The 17,384-nt window shown below is 58.7% G+C and overlaps 1 protein-coding gene across 1 annotated transcript; it reads right to left on the reverse strand.

The window, feature by feature from the left end:
* Positions 1-150: 150 nt before the first annotated feature.
* TBKBP1 (TBK1 binding protein 1) lies at positions 151-16,242 on the reverse strand. The gene is given in 16 exon segments (XM_030294602.1): positions 151-1,729; positions 2,665-2,676; positions 2,678-2,781; positions 2,784-2,933; positions 2,936-3,004; positions 3,007-3,197; positions 3,199-3,302; positions 3,304-3,365; positions 3,626-3,647; positions 3,649-3,742; positions 12,572-12,633; positions 12,798-12,973; positions 13,558-13,738; positions 14,748-14,852; positions 15,135-15,257; positions 15,614-16,242. Coding segments are annotated over 16 exon segments (1,896 nt in total). The 5' UTR covers positions 15,926-16,242; the 3' UTR covers positions 151-1,600.
* Between the last annotated feature and the right edge of the window lie 1,142 nt (positions 16,243-17,384).

The following is a 17,384-nucleotide window of genomic DNA, read 5'->3' on the forward strand; positions in this document are numbered from 1 at the left end:
TTCACTCTCTCTCAAAATAAAAAACCATCAAAATAAAGAAAACATGGCCCACCCTGCCAATAGTTGTGGTTCCTTGGGTTTTGCCAGACCTCCCGCTACCAAGGTTTTCTCCCACCCCAGCCACGGAGGGCACAGACCAAGAGCAGATGGAACAGGTAAGTTTTATTTGGACTTTAAACTTGTTCAGAGAGCTCAGGGGCCCCACCTCCCCTCTCCAGGCCCCTTCTCATTTCCCCGCCCTGGGGGAACACTCAAGGTACAATGCCATGTCTCTGGAGTCCTTGGCCCCTTCCTGCCTGATACACCTCTTCACTCCCCTGCACTGAGGAGGAGGGGAGGGGTGTGAGGAGGCGGGGGTGCCTGGAAGTGTTGGATCAGAATGGTACATGCACTGACGGTAGCGCCCACTGCCACCAGCCCGGGGCTGAGACCTGGGAGAGGCTCGCAGTGGGGGGGTTGGATTCATCGTGGGGCAGCAGGCTCTTGCCATAGGAAGCTCCCCACCTCAGCCCTGGGGACCCCCTGGCCTCCTGCTACCCATCCTTCTGAGGGTACGACTCTGAGGTAGATTTCACAGAGGGAATGTGGGTCGCTGGGGTGTGGGAAGGGGGTTAGCTCTTTTGAAGTTGATCTCCAACAGCACCCTGGGCCCATCCACAGGTTCTGGCCTGGGAGGCAGGGATGATGACACCCACCCAGCTATCAGAGGCCGAGTCACACACGGGCTCCAGGGCACCTGTGGTGTCAGGGACTCGAGAGGGGTAAGGGTGAAGGGGAGCATCTGTCTTAACAATCTGCGTCTTGGTGCTAGGGGCTCCGGGGTGAGGCAGGGGCCTGGGAGGCTAGCACAGATACTCCCCTGGCCTGAGGGTCAAGTTGCAGGATGGCCCCCGCCTCTCATCCCCACCCTCAGGGCAGCCTCTTTAGGCTGAATCCCTCCAGTCCTCCAGGGTCCTCCCTCTCCTCTCCCACCCTCCTTATTCCCCAGGGGAGCAGAGGAGAACAAGACCGGCCTGCAGGGAATGGCAAGAAACAAGATGCCTCCTTCCCCCAAGGGGGAGGGGCCCATGCCAAGAGCCCAGAGCTGGCCATGGGATGGAGGAACTGGCATCAGTGTGCAAGGCAGGCTCTGGGACCCCACAGGGAGGCGCTCCCTGGACAGAGCACAGCCTGAGAAAGATGGACATCCGGGGAGTGGCTAGGGGAGCTCCTGGAGTCCTCTGATACCCTCCCCCTCCCCCAGGCCCAAGCAGCGGGCAGGCGGGCGGGTTGGCGACGGATCCAACCCTGTCTGAGAACAGAAAGGCAGAGAGAGAGGCTGGGTGGGGTACGCCCCTCCCCATCTCAGCCCAGATCCTCACCTCCCCAGTGGAAGCCAGGGAGCTGGGGACAGCCTCGGCTGGCCTTCCAGGAAGAGCCAGGGCTGAGTGGTGCCTGGACCAGGGAAGACGGCACACACGTTGACTCGGTAGCTAGTGGAGGTATCTGGGGTCGCAAGGGGCAAGGGCCCCCCACGAGATTCATGCAGCATTCAAAGTGAGTGAATGAGTGGGGGTGATGAGAGAAGACGGAGAAACAGCCAGGGGGTGGGGGAGGCACCCTAGATCTTGCTGTTCTCCAGGTGGGAGTCAATGTGTTTGATGAGGGCATCATCCGGGTACCCAACAGGGAAACCTAGCTGGCAGAGGGGGCAGCTGCGGATGTCAGAGCCCACTGTCTCCATCAGCAGCTGTGGAGAGAGAGGGGAGTCACCTATGGTCCCCAGCCCTCCCTCACGGTCCCCACAGCCCAGCCTGCCCTTTCCCGAGACCCAGGGCAGGGAGGGTTGCAGCATGCAGAAAGGGTCTGGTCACCCTCTGTCCAGCACCACTCCTCCTTCTCCCCATTCCCTGCCCACCTCCCACCAGCTCAGCATCCACTCCCCCAACCCAGGGCCTACGGCCCCAGGAGGTGCGTGTGCTCAGCCTGCCAGGTCATCTACGGTAATGAGGGAGGCCAAGACCCAGACATGCCCCCAGAGTGACTAAGACACAGCTCCAGATAACTCAAAGCAATGGATAATCCCAAACAATGTACAACCCAAAAATAATTTTCTGTCTGGCTTTAGAATATATTTTGGTCCTTCCAGGTGGCAAGGGTTGGCTCGACATTCGGGAAACTCATTATTTCAGTGAAATGATAGAGCCCTGAGATAGGCTGTCTTCTAGGACAGCCGGAAAAGAGCAGGGGCTCTGAGACCAGATGGAGGGAACTGGATGAGCAGGCCTGGCCCTGTGTGGGCCCCAGACCTGTGGCAGTCAGCATGGCCTCCATCACCAGTCTAACAGGAGAGGGCTTCAGGCTCACTGCTCCCTGTTAGGAACCCTCCAATGGAATTAGATCACATAATCACTGCCCTCATTTTGCGATACGACAACTGAGGATAAGGTGGGATAAGGACCTGTCGAGGGTCCCACAGCTGCTACGCGGTGAAGTCCGGAATCAAAGCTGGGGCTGTCACTCTGAAGCCCATGCCCTTAACCGCCGCCCTGAGAGAGAGGTAAACGGTTGCAGGCCCACCTACGCAAGCAAAGGCCCGGAGAGAGAAGTAATGGGCCTAGGCTGCCCCTGAGAGGCGAGGGGCCTGAGGCCGGCCAGCAGGTGACAAGCGGGCGCCCCACTCACGTTGATGGACGGACCAGGGACTTGAGCTGTGCTCCGGAGTGGGCGGTAGGCGGGTGGCGGCCGGCGACTCTGGGATGGGGAAGCCCGCGCAGAACGAGGCGCAGCGGATGGTGCCGCCTCGGGGCTGGGCGGGCTGGTGGGCACGGCCCACTCCTCCTCTCGGAGGGTGCTTCTCGAAGCGCAGCGGATGCCCTCGAAGGGCGCGCGGGCTGGCGGCCGGCCGGGAGTAGAGCTCGCAGCAGTAGGCACCGGCTTGGGCAGCGTGGCGAATCGGCCTGCAGCCAGGGCGGGGAGGCCCGCGTAGCCCAGCCGCCCTCCGCCATCTCCGAGTAGCTGCGCGGCCCTGGAAGCCGGCCTTCACGTGGTGGCTGGGCGGCTTGCGTAGGCGCGCTCGGCCGGGTCCTCTCGCCGGCGGCGGGCGGCGGCGGGGGCCGGGCTGCGGGGCGGGGCAGGTGGGGGGCACGGGGCCACGGGGAGCGGGGGGCTGGGAGACTGGCAAGGACGGCGGCACAACCGGAGAGCGGCGCTGGGGACGGGCGACGGGAAGGAGGGCGAGGAGGCGAGCGGCGCTGCTGGGGCGAGGGGCACGGGGGCCAGGGGAGACGGCGCTGGGGGGCGGGGGACTGGCACGGGGGGCACCGGTGGGGGCGCCGCTCGGGCGGGCGGGGACGGGGAGGGGCACTGCGACAGAGGCGAGGCCTCTGGCATGGAAGAGAAGCAAGCCGAGGGGGAAGGGGCAGTGGTGGGAGAGAAGGAGTCAGCACTGGGGAGCCATGGGCGTGCCGTGCGCCCGACGCCCACTCTACCCTCTCTCCTCGGAACGGCGAGCGGGTGAAAACGACCCGGCAGGGAAAGGAAGGCAGGGGTGGCCCCAGGACGCGAGATGGTAGCCACAGTTACCCCCCCCTCCCCCCCTTGGGACCCAGCTCCGGGCGCCCCTTCCAGGCCCCCTCTCACCCGCCACTCCGGGCCTGCTCCTGCAAGAAGAGTCCTCAAGATCCTCCCCTGCAGGGAACTCAACTCCCGAAGCGGCCCCAGCTCGCTGTCAGCTCCGTGGTAAGCCAGCGCCAAATTCACCCTGAAGGAACCCCAGCCCCCCGCCCAGTCAAGGCTGGACGCCAGCCTGCCCCGACCCTGAGGTCAGAAGGCAGCGGGTGAAGAAGAGGAGAGGGAAGTGGGCTTACTGTCACCGCGTGGAGGGAGAACTGGCTGTGCCTGAGCAGCTGGCTCTCCCTTCCCTCCAGAGCTCTCCTACCCCAGCTGCAGAATTCCCTTTGGCCTAAGTTCTACCTCCAACCACTACCTCTTCCAGGGAGCCTCCCTCTCTTCCCAGTGAACCTCACCTGGGGCTAGGGCAGTGGCTCCCAGACTATAAGGCTGAGGCTGGGGAGCTCAGTTGATTCCAGGGGGGTCCCTGAATCCATGTGTTCATCAAGCATAGTTATGCCTGAGCACATCTGATCAGGGATGTGTGAACGTTTTTTCTAATCTGTCCAGAAGCTGTGGTGACGAATAAAACACAGATTCATCAAAAAAAACTGCGCCGAATTATAGTAGCTTTAGTTACTGTGAATTTTCTCAAAGAGCAACCAGTAAAAGTGTAAGTGCAATCTGTGTTGTTGGGGGCAGGGGATCCATGAGGAGTCCTCACCTTGGAAAGACGGGGGGACCAGTGTCGTACAGCCTAAGAGGAGCCCCCGTTCCATAAGTGAAGACACAGCCTTCTGGTTTGGCAGAGGAACCAACTGGTAAACTTGAACCCAAGTCAGCCAAGTTTCAGGTCCACTGCCCTTGCTTTCACCTCAGAGCTGCCTCTGAGTGTTCAGTCTTGCACCTCCAGGGCCTCCAGGGAGCCCTTTAGGTGGAGATCTTTGTGAACAGTTGCCGTGTACTGCACACTCCAGAGGGCGCCACCCACAATAAGCACTTACAGAAGTTGTCTTGTTCTGGAACTGCCCTGGGAGTTCTTCGAAAGGGAGCATTATGTGGCTGTATTTATATTCCCAGCGCCTTGCCCAGGCCTGGTACCCAGTAGATGTTCAGGAAGTGAAGAATGAATGAACCTCCCAATCCATGTGCCTTTCTGCTTCCCTTTCTTCCTCCCACTTCCTCCTGGGCACCCACCTGCATGGAGCTGGAACAGACTCTGAACTTAGCCAAGACTTAACCCACTTCCTTTCTCTTCCTTTCTCTGTGGGTCACTCTGACCAGAACTACGAAGGTAATCTCTCTCTGCACTGCCCCTCCCCTCTCCCAGCCTGGGCTGCATACCTCCAGGGAGCCCTTCCAGACCTCACAGGCAGCTCTGCATCGCCTTGGGTCACTGCTTTCATCTCTGTTCAGGGCTTGGGACAGAGCCTGGGAGACAGGGGTTTTTGTTTTCCTCTGATGTCTCCACCCCCTTACCAAGTCCAGAAGGGACTCCAGAGCTTTGTGGAAGTTGGAGCTGAGCTGGAGGGGAGTGGCAGGCAGAGACTCAGCCACTCTAGATGGATCTCCTCCCAGGGGAGGCGCTCCTGCTCTTGGAGCTGTAGGGTGCTGGGCATGAATGGAGGGGCAGGTGTCCAGACCCTGTGGGCCCTGTCCCCATCCTGAGGTAATGGTCATGGGAGAGAGAGATGCATGTGGACAGGAGGAGTGAAGGTAAGAGCGAGGCCAGTATGAGTGTGACGAACAGTGTGCTAGAGGGTGAGAGAGACAGAGAGAGACACAGAGGGGGAGAGAGCGAGAGAGAGAGGTGTGTGTGTGTGTGTGTGAGAGAGAGAGAGAGAGAGAGGAGAGAGAGAGACCCTGGAGGAGAGCAGGGAAGTCATGAGGTTAGGGCTTCAGAGGGCAGGAAAAGCCGAGGTGCAGAGGGTAGATAATGACCGAGCTCCCTTGCTCTGCGCTCTGCTCACTGGCTGATTCTTGCTAATCCTGGGGTGAGTTGGGTGATGGGGGAGACAACAGCCCCTCCCACAACAAAACTTTAACTCATTTGGGCCAAAGCCAAATTACTGCAAAGAGGCTGGGATTCTGGGGGGCAAGCCCACTTCCTAGGGAGAGGGAGCACTCATTACCCATCTGAGGGTGCACAGGGATGGACAGGAGCAGAGAGGAAGGAGTCCCTCGGGGGACGAACTCTGGCCAAGACGCTGCAGCCCTCAATCCCATCACATCTCAGCCCTTGTGTTACATGTCCTGTGTTCCCCGACTTTGATCTCATGTGTCTGTGGAAGAAGAAACGGCATCTTCCCATCAGACAGGAGGATCTAGCCTGTGTGTCCACATTAAACTGGGGACTCTCCAATGACAGGCTCCCCGCTTCAGACTGAGTGCAGGAGCTATGTCTCCCCTATCAGACTGGGGGCTTGAGAGCATCATACTGACCCCTGAGAGGTGGGAGCAGGAGGGGCTCTTAGGGCACTGATGGGGCGCCCTCTCTGGCCAAGCAGCTGCAAGTTTCTCTCCCCATCCGCCTTCACTGCTGTATCTCAGGTGACAGATACAGGTCGTCGCCTTCACACCCAGCCTTAGAGATCTCACCTGCCACACTCAGTTCCCAGGCCCCTATCTCCCCTACATGCCTTCCTCCCCTTGTCAGGAGTACCCCAGTTTCTACCGCCCTGCTCCTGGCACCTCCTATGGAAAAAACAGGACAGCAGGAAATGGAAGGAAGAAGCCCTGGCCCAGACCGCCCAGACCTTCCCCCAGCTTTGACCAGGTGTGGGGCAGGGGGAGTGGGATGGGGGAGGGCAAATGACTGTTGTCCTCCTGGAGCCCCAGGCAGCCTCACAAAGACCCCTAGGACCCTGGGCCAGGTGGTGGGGCCCCTCAGGACCTCCCCCCTTCATCAGGCGCCTCTTCCCACCTCAAGATGCTCAGGCCCAGGGTGCTAAATACACTAACGACCTGAATGACTCACATTAGAAAACACTGCCAATTCGATGGAAAAAATCTCAACTGCACTACACAACCAAGGGTTGCGCGCATGCACCTGAACACACATTCCATTTCCTGGTTTCCTGGCCCACACCTGAATGCTATTTTCCACCATCGAGACTGTCTGGGAAGGGTCAGGTGAACGGCAGCAGACGGCTAAATCTGGGCACTTCTCGATTGCTTACATCATGAGAGAAAGTTCTGAGTCTCTCAGAACCTGGGAGAGACCTGGAGAGAAAAGAACGGTAGATAGCCTTTATGAGCGCTTACCATAGGCCAGGCATTATGCTAAAGAACTTTACTGAATCTTCTCAACAACCCTACAGTGTTGCCACTGTGATCTCCATTTTCTAGATAAGAGACCTGATGCTTGCAAAGTCATAAAGCCTAGCAGCAGGGAGTTGCTGAAACTGGGCCCTGGCCTCCTGGACGGTAAAGTCCAGGCTACTGACCATTAGGCTATATGCTGCCTTCCAAGATGATCAGGAAAGGGAGGAAGGAGAGACAGGAAGGTAGCAGCAGAAGGGAAAGATGAGGAGGAGGAGGAGGACGAGGAGGAGGAACGGGAGGAGCGGGAGGAGGGACAGGAGGAGGGGGAGGAGGAGGGGCAGGAGGAGAGGGAGCTGGGGAGCTTTACAGTAGCCTGGGCATCACCACCCTTGCCTTGGGAGGGGAGAGGAAGGTGCCAGACATATGTGGGGGATCGGAGCTGTTAAGAAGCTGGCTCAAGGTCACAGAGCGGAGATTCAAACCTGCTTTTGGCACCTCAGCCTGCTGAGCTGGCACCTTCGGAGGAGCCAGAGTGCAAATGGCAGAGCTGGCAGGAAGGAAGGCTCCCTCCACTGCAAGTCTTTCCACCCTTCATTGACTTATCCTTTCATTCATTCTTTCCATGAATAATTCGGGGATCTCAAGTTTTCATCTAGAAACAATAATCTTCACTGTGATTGATAAAGCAACTGAGCTGAGGAAGGTTAGAGACCGAAGCACCCTGCTCTGAAAGGGGCTCTTTCTACCCCCGAACCAGCTGTGAGGCACACAGGACCCTGTGGCATCTTCCCAGGGAAGTTCACTGGGTGCCTGTGCTGGGCTGGGCCACAGTGAGGGCCAGTGGTTGGGCCGCGGGATTAGAACTAGGGATGGCCTTGAGGTCAGGATCGAGGCTGGGGTCAGGGTCAGATGAGGGCTGGGGTTGGTAGTTCATTTTCTGTCAGGATTGTGGACACTGCTTGGGACAGGATGAGGGGCAGGGTTCAAGTCTCGGGGGTGGGATCGGCATTAGGGTTAGGATTGGGGTCAGCATCCGAGCTGGTCATGTGGTCAGAATCACCAGCTGACTCAGAATCAGGAGGAAAACAGAAATCCAGCATTCCCGGCTCTTCCCTCTTTGCCATTGCCGTCCCAGCCCCCAGCTGTCCCCGGCCACCTCACTCTCGTGGGGAATTTAGGGACCAAACTTTCCACCACCCACGGGCACACCCAGCAGCAGCCTTCCCGCCCGACCCTCGGGGATGGGAACCACAGGCACCGGGCCGTGGAGCGGACTGAGGTTGCGGGCCAGTGGAGGAGGAAGTCACTCTGCAACAACCCACTGCTGTACCACTTCCTTTTAGGCGCCTTGAGCCCCTCCACTCTCCTCGACCAGCTATGACTTGCGGTCCCCAGAGCCCGGCTCTTCATGGCAGCCCCTGCCATGCTCCCAGCACAGCTAAAAGTTCACAGTGTCAAGAAAGCCTCCCCAGACACAGCCAAGCTGAGCAGCTCACAGTGGGACTGGGAACCAAGGTTGGGGGGCCGGGGGGTGGGAGGCAGGCATCCCAACTTGCCCCGGACCGTCCTGGCTCCCACTAGCGGCCCTGGCAGAATTACTAAGATGCTGACATTTTAACATACTGAAATTTCCACTTTCAAAATTGAGCAGGTTGGGCCAGTAATTCACTGGTCACCCCTCCCAGAAGGGCCCTCCTACCTGAGGAAGAACCTGAACCAGAGAAACACCACAGAGGGTACTATCGCCCCATCTGCTGAGGGCCTGCGGGGTATTCGCACTTAACTTCACGCTGAACTTCTCCAAGTACTTCACTTCTTTGTACCTCAGTTTGTCTCAGCACTAAAAGGGACAGAACTGTCACCACATCTTCTGTGAGAAGGAAATGAGATGGTGTAGGTAAACCGCCTTCCGTGGTGTCTGGCATATGGACGAAGAGTTGGGAATATGCCCAAGAGAAAGAAAGAAACCCGCCTTGATCCTTCTTTGGAGACGCCAACCAGCTCAATGGCTTTGGTTTAAGAACGAGGAGGAGAGGATGTGCAGTTTCCCTTCTAGGGAGACAGTGTGGGTAAGAGCTGCTCTCTGCCTTCCTAGCAAAGGAAGAGGCAGAGGCCGATTCAAAGCCCACCAATCCTCAGACCACAATCAGGTGGAGTGGGGGGCCTCACCTTCCGAGCCCCTCCCCACCCTCGGGGAGTCCCAAGGCTGCAAGTGCTCAGGGGTTAATTCCTGTGAGCACCCCTGCCTTGGCTGAAGGAAATTTGAAAGAAAGGAAGTAGGAGGGTGAGAAGCGGGTGAAGGGGGAGGCCCTGGGTCTGCTGGTTCTGGGGCATGAAGTTAAGTTCAGGGTACACGGGGGGTCTCCGACTTCCGTCCTGACCCACCCCACACTGCCCTTGACCTCTGTGCAGAGTTTCCATCCTCTCTCTCCGAGTTCACACTTCTCCCCCCACCACTAACCGCAGCCCACGCAGAGCTTGTGGGCGGAGAGAGGGTGGGGGGGGTGGCGGAAAAGGGGCCAGGGCTGCAACACTGAGCCCCCCACGTTGGGGAAAAAAAGCAAGTCCTATCGTTCTCTCCCTCATCACTCATACTAAGCCCCCGTCTTCTCACAGGGGGGCTCCCCTCCTTCACTGGGCCCTCACCCCCTTCACTGAGTCAGCCCGCCTGAGCCCTCAGCCCCCTTAAGGAACCCCCTCTCCACAATTTCCCCTCCACCGTCAGCACTAGCCACACCCTCAGAAAGGCCACACTCAGGACCTGTGACTCTGAGCTGGGCTCAGAGGGGAGGGGGCCGTGGGTTCTGCACCCCCCCGCCTCGGCTGAGACCCCCCCAGGGTCCTTACTTCCCTACACATCCTAAGGAGCAGGCTGGTCTCCACTGCCTCTCCTCCCCCATCCTTGCTTTTGGCCCCTGACTGGCCTCCAGCAGCTCTTCTTCTGGGACAATCTGTCCCCTGGGCACCAGCCACCAGGTGCTGGGCTGAGCAAACAGCAGGGCAATCTTGCCCAGAGGTCAGCCATGGAAGGTGGCAGAGTGGCCTGGTCGGGGTGCCCACTTTCGGAGGAACACGGATGACTGGAGCTGGTGGGCTGGGGGCTGGGGGCTGGGATGGAAGGGACTGGAATCCTTGGGGCCAGGGCTGCCTCCCAGGCCTGTCCACTTAGTACCAGTAGGACCACTGTGCGGTGGGTGGGGGATTAAACAGGGGCAAGGGCACTACGAGGGGGGGCCTTGAACAGCTAGGACTCCCACAATAAAACTGGCTGCCCTGGAGGTGTCCAGACTGAGACAGGTAAGCACTTTCAGGAACACACACGACTCCCACATAGGGGTGGCCTGGATTCAGGAATTTCTCTGACCCCCTCTTCAGCTTTCTTACCCGATCTGGATAACCCAGCCCTGCATTCCTCTCCTGGGAAAGCCCACAGGTAAATTCCCACTCGCCTGGAGGGTCTGGACCAAGTCGAAGAAAGAGGAGGGGCTGGTGGGGGAAAGTGAGCTGAGAGCAGGTGACTGAGGCCTCAGTGGGAGGACGGGGAGGGAACACTCGGGACGCAATTACCAAAGGAGCTGAGTTTATAAGAAAATAAAACTGCCGGGGGAGTGAGGACTTCCTCTGAGAATTAACTCTTTGCCAAGCTGGGGCTGTCCAGAGATGCTCCGCCTGAAAAGTGTGAGGCGGGGCAGGCAGAGCCTGACTGGCACCGGGGGAGAGAGGTCCAGGAGGCACCCATTGCAGAGTCCCAACGGTGAGGACGGAGGGGAGGAGCTGGAGGTCACCTCTGGTAAGAGTGGTCTGGCCAGCCCCTGGGCAAAGCCACTGTGGCCAAAGGAACTGGGTAGAGCAGGTGCCTTGGGGGTGGGAAGGGAAAGAGGCTGTTCTGGCCCCAATGGCAGCGTGGATGATCCAACCTCCAAAGGCACCTCATGGGAGTTCTCCTTCACTCACTCACATACAGCTTTGGTCCCTTGGGGTCCTCCACTCCTTCTCTGGCCCCCCACCCCCTACGCTTTCCTCTCACACCCTCTCAATTAATGACTGACCTCTGAGCCCCTGAAGGATACCTGGGGCCACAGAGGTGAAGTCATTAAAGCAAAGCCAGTCTGCATCCCTGAAGGATTCAAAGTCTGGCTGTTCAGATTCCCGCCTGCCAAAAAAGTCCTCTCTTCTGGGTTCAAACCGGTTGGAGGGAGCCTTCCACTGCCAGTCTGCTAAGAGGGTGCTGGACTCAGGGGACCCATAAAGAGCTCCTACAGTATAACTTCTGAGGCAAACTAGGGTTCTAGAATGTGTGTGGTGGTGTGTGTGTGTGTGTGTGTGTTGTGTGTGTGTGGTTCTGGGTCTGGCAATGGGCTAGGATGGGCTCCAAGCCTCAGCCACGAGCTAAGGCAGACCCTCTCCACAGGAGCCCTCAACCTCCCCAGCAGCCTAGCTGAGGGTATCCCACCCACCACTCCCACAAACTGGTTCTCACCGCCCCCCAACCCAACTATCACAGCTCCACCCAGGCCCTCACCCCAGGGTGCAGAGGGAGGTGAGGGGTATCCCCAAGTAGCCAGAAGCTGGGAGGAAGGTGAGAAGGAAGCCCGCTGGAAGGAGGACCCTGGGGTCCCATAGCTGGGTATACTGTGTGACACAGGGTTAGTTCCTGTCCCTCTCTGGGCCTCATGCTTCCCCTCCAACGAAAGTAGGGAGTCTGTGCCACACAACTGGTCTCAGGGGAGAGGGCTTAGGCGGAAGGAGGTTTGCTCTCTATTTCTCAGAAAGTGGGAGAGGAGGAGTTCAGGGTGCGGATGTGAAAAGCATCAGGCTCACTGATGTCAGGCTGCCGCTCACCCTCTCCCTTGCTGCCCAGTGCTGCCCCAGAGGCCACTGCCATTAGACTCCCCACTGACATAGCTCCCTCCCTCCTTCCTGCTGCCCTTCTTTCTCAGCAAGATTCTACAGGGGCCACCCAGTGGAGCCTGTCCTAACCCCCCTCTCGGCTGCTGTAGAACTCAGGTAAGCCCCTCTTCTCGGCCTCAGCTTTCTCCTGAGGTGGGAAACAAAGCACAGACCCTGAAAGACGCCACCTCCTTCCTCCTCATCAGTGAGGGGGCAGTTAACCCAACTAACTGGCCTTGTTACTGGCACAGAAAAAATGGGGCTTCAGAGAGGCCCAGAAACTCACCAGGGGACCCAGAACATAGCAGCAAAGCAGCTGAGGAAATGCCTCAACCCCTGACACCTCAAGGAGACACGAGCTTGGGTGTCAGAAGAAAGCGGGGGTCACATCCCAGAAACCTCGCCTCCTTCCTGTGAAGGATGAAGAGCCACACAAGCAAGCCAAACCCACAGGCCTGATGCTGGAAGAGGGGCCCTCCAAACACAGAGGGGAGAACTGACCCCAAAACGGGGACCTGGGAAATGCCACCCTCAGGGCACAGAGGTTAAGATGGAGAGGATTTCAGGGGCGCCTGGGTGGCGCAGTCGGTTAAGCGTCCGACTTCAGCCAGGTCACGATCTCGCGGTCCGGGAGTTCGAGCCCCACGTCAGGCTCTGGGCTCATGGCTCAGAGCCTGGAGCCTGTTTTCCGATTCTGTGTCTCCCTCTCTCTCTGCCCCTCCCCCGTTCATGCTCTGTCTCTCTCTGTCCCAAAAATAAATAAAAACGTTGAAAAAAAAAATTAAAAAAAAAAAAAAAGATGGAGAGGATTTCAGATGTGACTTACTGATCATCCCCGACTCTTTTCACCCACGCCATGTCCCGCTCTGACTGGTTGGAGGCGAGATCCTAGGGAGGAAGACCGGGAGGTCAGACGCCAATGTCACCTTGCCCAGACCCCCCTCTTTACCATTCCCACAGCCAGTCGAAACCCAGGAAGGACGTCCTGGGACTCTAACGGCTATTTCCAGCAGCTCTCAGACCTCCGGGGAATGCTGGGCGGGGTCCTTTACCTGGGCCCGGCTCTCCTGCAGCTGCTTCAGCTCTCCCTGCAGCCGCTCGCACTCGGCCTGGAGCTGCTCTTCCCGAAGCTGAGCCCCCCGGGCCTCACCCTGGGCAGCCTCCAGAGCCTCTTCCAAACGCCGTCGCTCCAGCTCACTCACACTGGGTGTGGGGCCCGGCCAGCCTACTGGCAGGAGAGAGGATAATGTCAGGTTGGGTCCAGCTGCTGGCACCCTCCACCGACTCCCAGGTCAGCAAAGACTGAAACCGGTGAGGACCGCCCCATCAGAGATCCAGAAGATAGCCAGAGGACAAATACCCCCGGGGGAGGCCTCTACTGAGGGCAGTGTGGGAGGATGGCCTGAGCTGCTTTTTTCTCATCTTCTAGGAGACCAAGGACAAAATAAGATGGCCTCCTGAAAGGGATTCCCTGGCCACATTCAAATCTCCAAGCACCCTCTGGCCTCCGCTAATCACCACTGTAAGGACCGGGCTGGGGGACTCTGAGTGGAGGTGCCCTCTGCTGACACACATAGGAATGCATGGGGGTAGCCAGAGAAAGCAGGTGGTAGAGGGGGGTGTCAGTGGGAGAAACTGCGTAAGAGTAGATGAAGTGAGGGAAGGGTGGCAAAGAGGTTATAGGGTAATTATGGGAGAAATTTAATAAGACATTATAATGGGGTGCTCACCATCAATTCCAGAGTAGTACTGAAATGGGGGTTAGTCTAGGGGACTCTGGGGGAGGGATATCAGGGGTCGTGGAGATCTCACCGTGACTCAAGCCAGATCCCCCTCTCAGTGCCAAGTAGTGCAGGTCCAGATCAGTACAAGGTGGGGCAGGGGCAGGTGGGGGGCTCGGGCTGGGGAAGGCTGCGTCCCGGAGGCCTTGCTGCTGCCGTAGCTGCTGTTCCAAACCACAGATTTGCCGCAAGTGGGTCTCCACCAGGGCCCGCTGCAGGGTGAGACAAAGGGGTAGGGTCTGCACAGGACCAGGGTACCCCTGTGGGCCCCCCAAAGCCAGGACTTCCCCATGTCTGGGAAGCCATCACCCCTAAACGGAGCAGAGGCCCCAGGTCACACATCCCAACTGCACTCTCAAGTGGCTATGAGTGTGAGGTCTCCTCTCCCAGCAACTGCAATGCAGATGTTTCTAGCTATTGCCCCTTGCAAGGTCAGAGTTAACGCCTCTTCCTTGCGGGACACTTCTAAGAACACACAGCCCCTCAGTCCAGACATAGCTACGCCCTCAGAAGCATAATAAGTTCTATTTGCACATGTGACAACCACTCTGGGCTTCACCTACCTCATCTATAACACGGGGATAACCACACTTATCTCTTAGGTTTGTTGCAAGGATTAAAATGAGTAAATATATCTAAAGAGATAACAACAGTGCCTGGCACATAGTTAAGTGCTATGTTAAGTGTTTATGATTATTAAGGCGAAGCATTCTTACACAAACGTCCCAACTCAGACGTCACAAACAACAACTCAGCAGTATTGTTATCATTTGCCCTTTTCAGAGGAGGGACAGAGGCTAAGAGACTCGACCCAACTCACAGGTAGGAGCTGGCAGAGACCACGTGTCCTGATTCTGACACCTGCTCACGCGCGTGGCCATACCCCTACTCAGAATCACACACATGCCAGGACCAGTCCCAGCAGCCACAGAGACCTGATTACCTCTACCCTCACCCACACAGCCTTCCAGACGCAGCGTATAGGCACAGACTCGACCCAGCACGAGACACAAACATTCACCCGGAGACACGCTGTCACCGCGTGGCCAGGGTGTCCTGAGGGTCACTCACAACTTGTATGACACACTCAGCCCCCCTCACAAGGGCAAACGGGCACTCAAACCCACTGGGGTCCACACCACAAACACACACACATGGGGTCACACACAATCACACAACAAAGGTCCCAGCCACAAGCACCCCCGGCTCCCTGGGCCTCACCATCTCCCCCAGCTCTGTCTCCAGGTCGCTCTTCTCCACGCAAAGTTTCTCATAAGCCTGGATCATCTCCCCAAGCTGTTCTTCCTGCTCCTTATTCTTCTGCAACTGAATGGGGCCCAGAGGGGATGGAAAGCACACCGTGGTCAGGCCCATCCTTGACTTGGGGGCCAAGCAGCTCCCCACACCTCCCACCCACACATCCAGCACCCAATGGAAGAGGGGTGGGAGAGGCTGCAACCCATTCTAGGGAAGACTAGGGCCATCGCTGACCAAGGAGACAGAGGCTGGCGGGGGGGGTGGTGGTAGAGAGAGGGGACTGTCAGAAATACACTGGAGCAAGGGGTCCAGGGAACCCAGTCTGGGCTGGGAGGCCAGCGAGGGACTCACCTCATGCTGGAACTGGTTGAGCCGTTGCTGCAGGCTGACCTTCTCCATCTCCAGCAGGGAGCCATCCTTGATTTCATACAGAGAGAAGCCATGCTCCTCTCCAAAGTCATTGATCAGCGGGTACTGTGGGCAGGCAGGTCCTCAGGAGAGCTGGTGCCCGGCTCCCTGCCCAGGCTTCAGCCTCGATTGGGCTCCCACCTCACAACCTGCCTTGAAGTCCTCACCTCTCCCTCCCCTTGCTCAAGTGGGATCCACACGGCCTGGAGGCATCTCCGCCAACCAGATCTTTTTTAGATGCAAGGTCCCACCCTTTGGCTCAGGATCCTTTCCTGACCCTTCCCATCCAAAGCAGCCACATCCCTCACGGGGGACCCTCAGGTTCCCAAGAGTGTGCATCCTGATCCCTCTTTGCGATTCCTGGGATCCCCAACCCCCACAACACACACACAACCAGACCCCCATCTTCTCCAAGTTCTGACCTTGATCTCGTAGACTTTGAGACGGCGGCGGAGGGTGGCATTCTCCCTCTCCAGGCCCCCCAGCCGCTCCTTGATGTCCCCATAGGCTGTGATGAGGGCAAAGTGGGAGGCAGAGCACATGTCCCCTCCCAGTGAGGGGTCTCCTGGGGCATCCAGCCACACCTCACTGGGCCCCAGTGCCTCCTGGGTCAGGATGCTGATGTCATCTTCAAACATGGACTCCATGGCAAGGGCCTGGGCCTCGGCCCCCACTGGGCCTCCTGGGAGAGCAGGAGCAACAGTGGAGAGGGCAGCCTGGAGGTTGTCTCCCATACCCCTCAAGCTGGCCCAAGGAATGCTATGACCAGCTGAGAGGAAGCTTGGAAGCTCCCACCCCTGCCTACCCGCAGACTACTCAGCCCTGTTTTCTCTTCTCTGCTGCCTTTGGGGGAAGGGGCTGTAACTACATGAAGACTTCTGGCAGGGAGGGCCTGACAAGTAGGGACAAGTAAACCAGGCCAGCAGCAGAGAAGAGTTCCTTCCAGAGCCCAGGGAGACCTGTGGACAGGAAAGGACTGCCTTCCCAGGCTAGGGCCCAGACGGGGCTGCCTTGATTCACTCCTCAGCCCCTCTCCACCCCAGGCCTTGCTTCCCCAAATACCTCTCTGCCACGCTCCTCATCCCCGGCCTCTGGCACCCCTGGCTCCTCACTAAGGCCCAGTGCTTCTGGGAGAGTCAGCCCCACCACTGTCAGCACGTCCTCTGTGGGGGCCCCCGCCCAACTTCCCAGCTTCTTCCTGCAGGATCCCAGAGTTCAGGAAAAGGAAGTGCCTCCCCCACTCAGACCAGGGTTGTGGCAACCCTCCAGGCCCTCCCGGCCCCTGATCTGGGACCCAGAGGAAGTCCTCACAGAGCGTCAGAGGGAACACACAGAGGGTGGGGGGCCCTGGAAAGGGTCCACCGAAGAATTCCCCAGCCCGCCAATGTGCCTGCACACAGGGAAGTGAGGAGCCCTGAGAGGGGGCAGGAATGACTCAGGGCTCCGAAAGAGTACGCGCGAGAGGGTGCGTGTGTACTTCTGGCCCTGTTTATGAATGTGTGTCTGTGGTTGGCATGTGTGGGGGGAGTGTGTGTGTCTGTGAATGAGTGTAGGTGTGTCACAGTCAATGAGTGCCTTCGCAGGGCTGCGCTGGGGGTGGCTGGGGGTCGGGAATGGAGTTGGAAAGTGGCCAGGAAGCCGTGTGTGTTTGTGTGTGCGCGTGTGTGCACGCGTGCGTGAGCGTGTGTGAAGGGTGGGCACGTTCGGGGCCGTGTGTCACGTGAGGCACTATGGGAATGTCCGAGGTGTGTGCGCGCGCGCCGGAGCGTGTGTGCGCGTAGGAGAGGGGGCTCGGCGTGAGGTCTGAGTTGAGACAGCGGGGTCCGCGACCTCCCAAAGCCGGGCAGCAGGAGCCTGGAGTGAAGGGGGCTCAAGCCCGGGCCCCAGCACCCCCCCCCAAACCTCCCCCATTAAGTGCCAGGGAGACGCGTGTGACCTGGTCTGAGTAAGGAGTGTGTGCGCGTGTTTGTAGGGCTGGCCCCACCTTTAACCCCTTCCTCTCCAGGCGCATCCCCTCCCCCCAACTCCGCCCGCCAGCGCTCACCACACCCCCCCAGACCCCCAGCCCGCCACCTCGGGCCCAGCCCCACTGGCGGGGGCTCTGTCCCCTGGGCCGCCCGGACAGACGCTCCCTTCCTCCGCATTCCCCCCCGGCCCGGCGGCCCCGGGTGAGAGCCGCGGAGGGCGGATGGG

The sequence above is a fragment of the Lynx canadensis genome, chromosome E1 (assembly GCF_007474595.2).
Source record: "Lynx canadensis isolate LIC74 chromosome E1, mLynCan4.pri.v2, whole genome shotgun sequence".
Lineage (NCBI taxonomy): Eukaryota > Metazoa > Chordata > Mammalia > Carnivora > Felidae > Lynx > Lynx canadensis.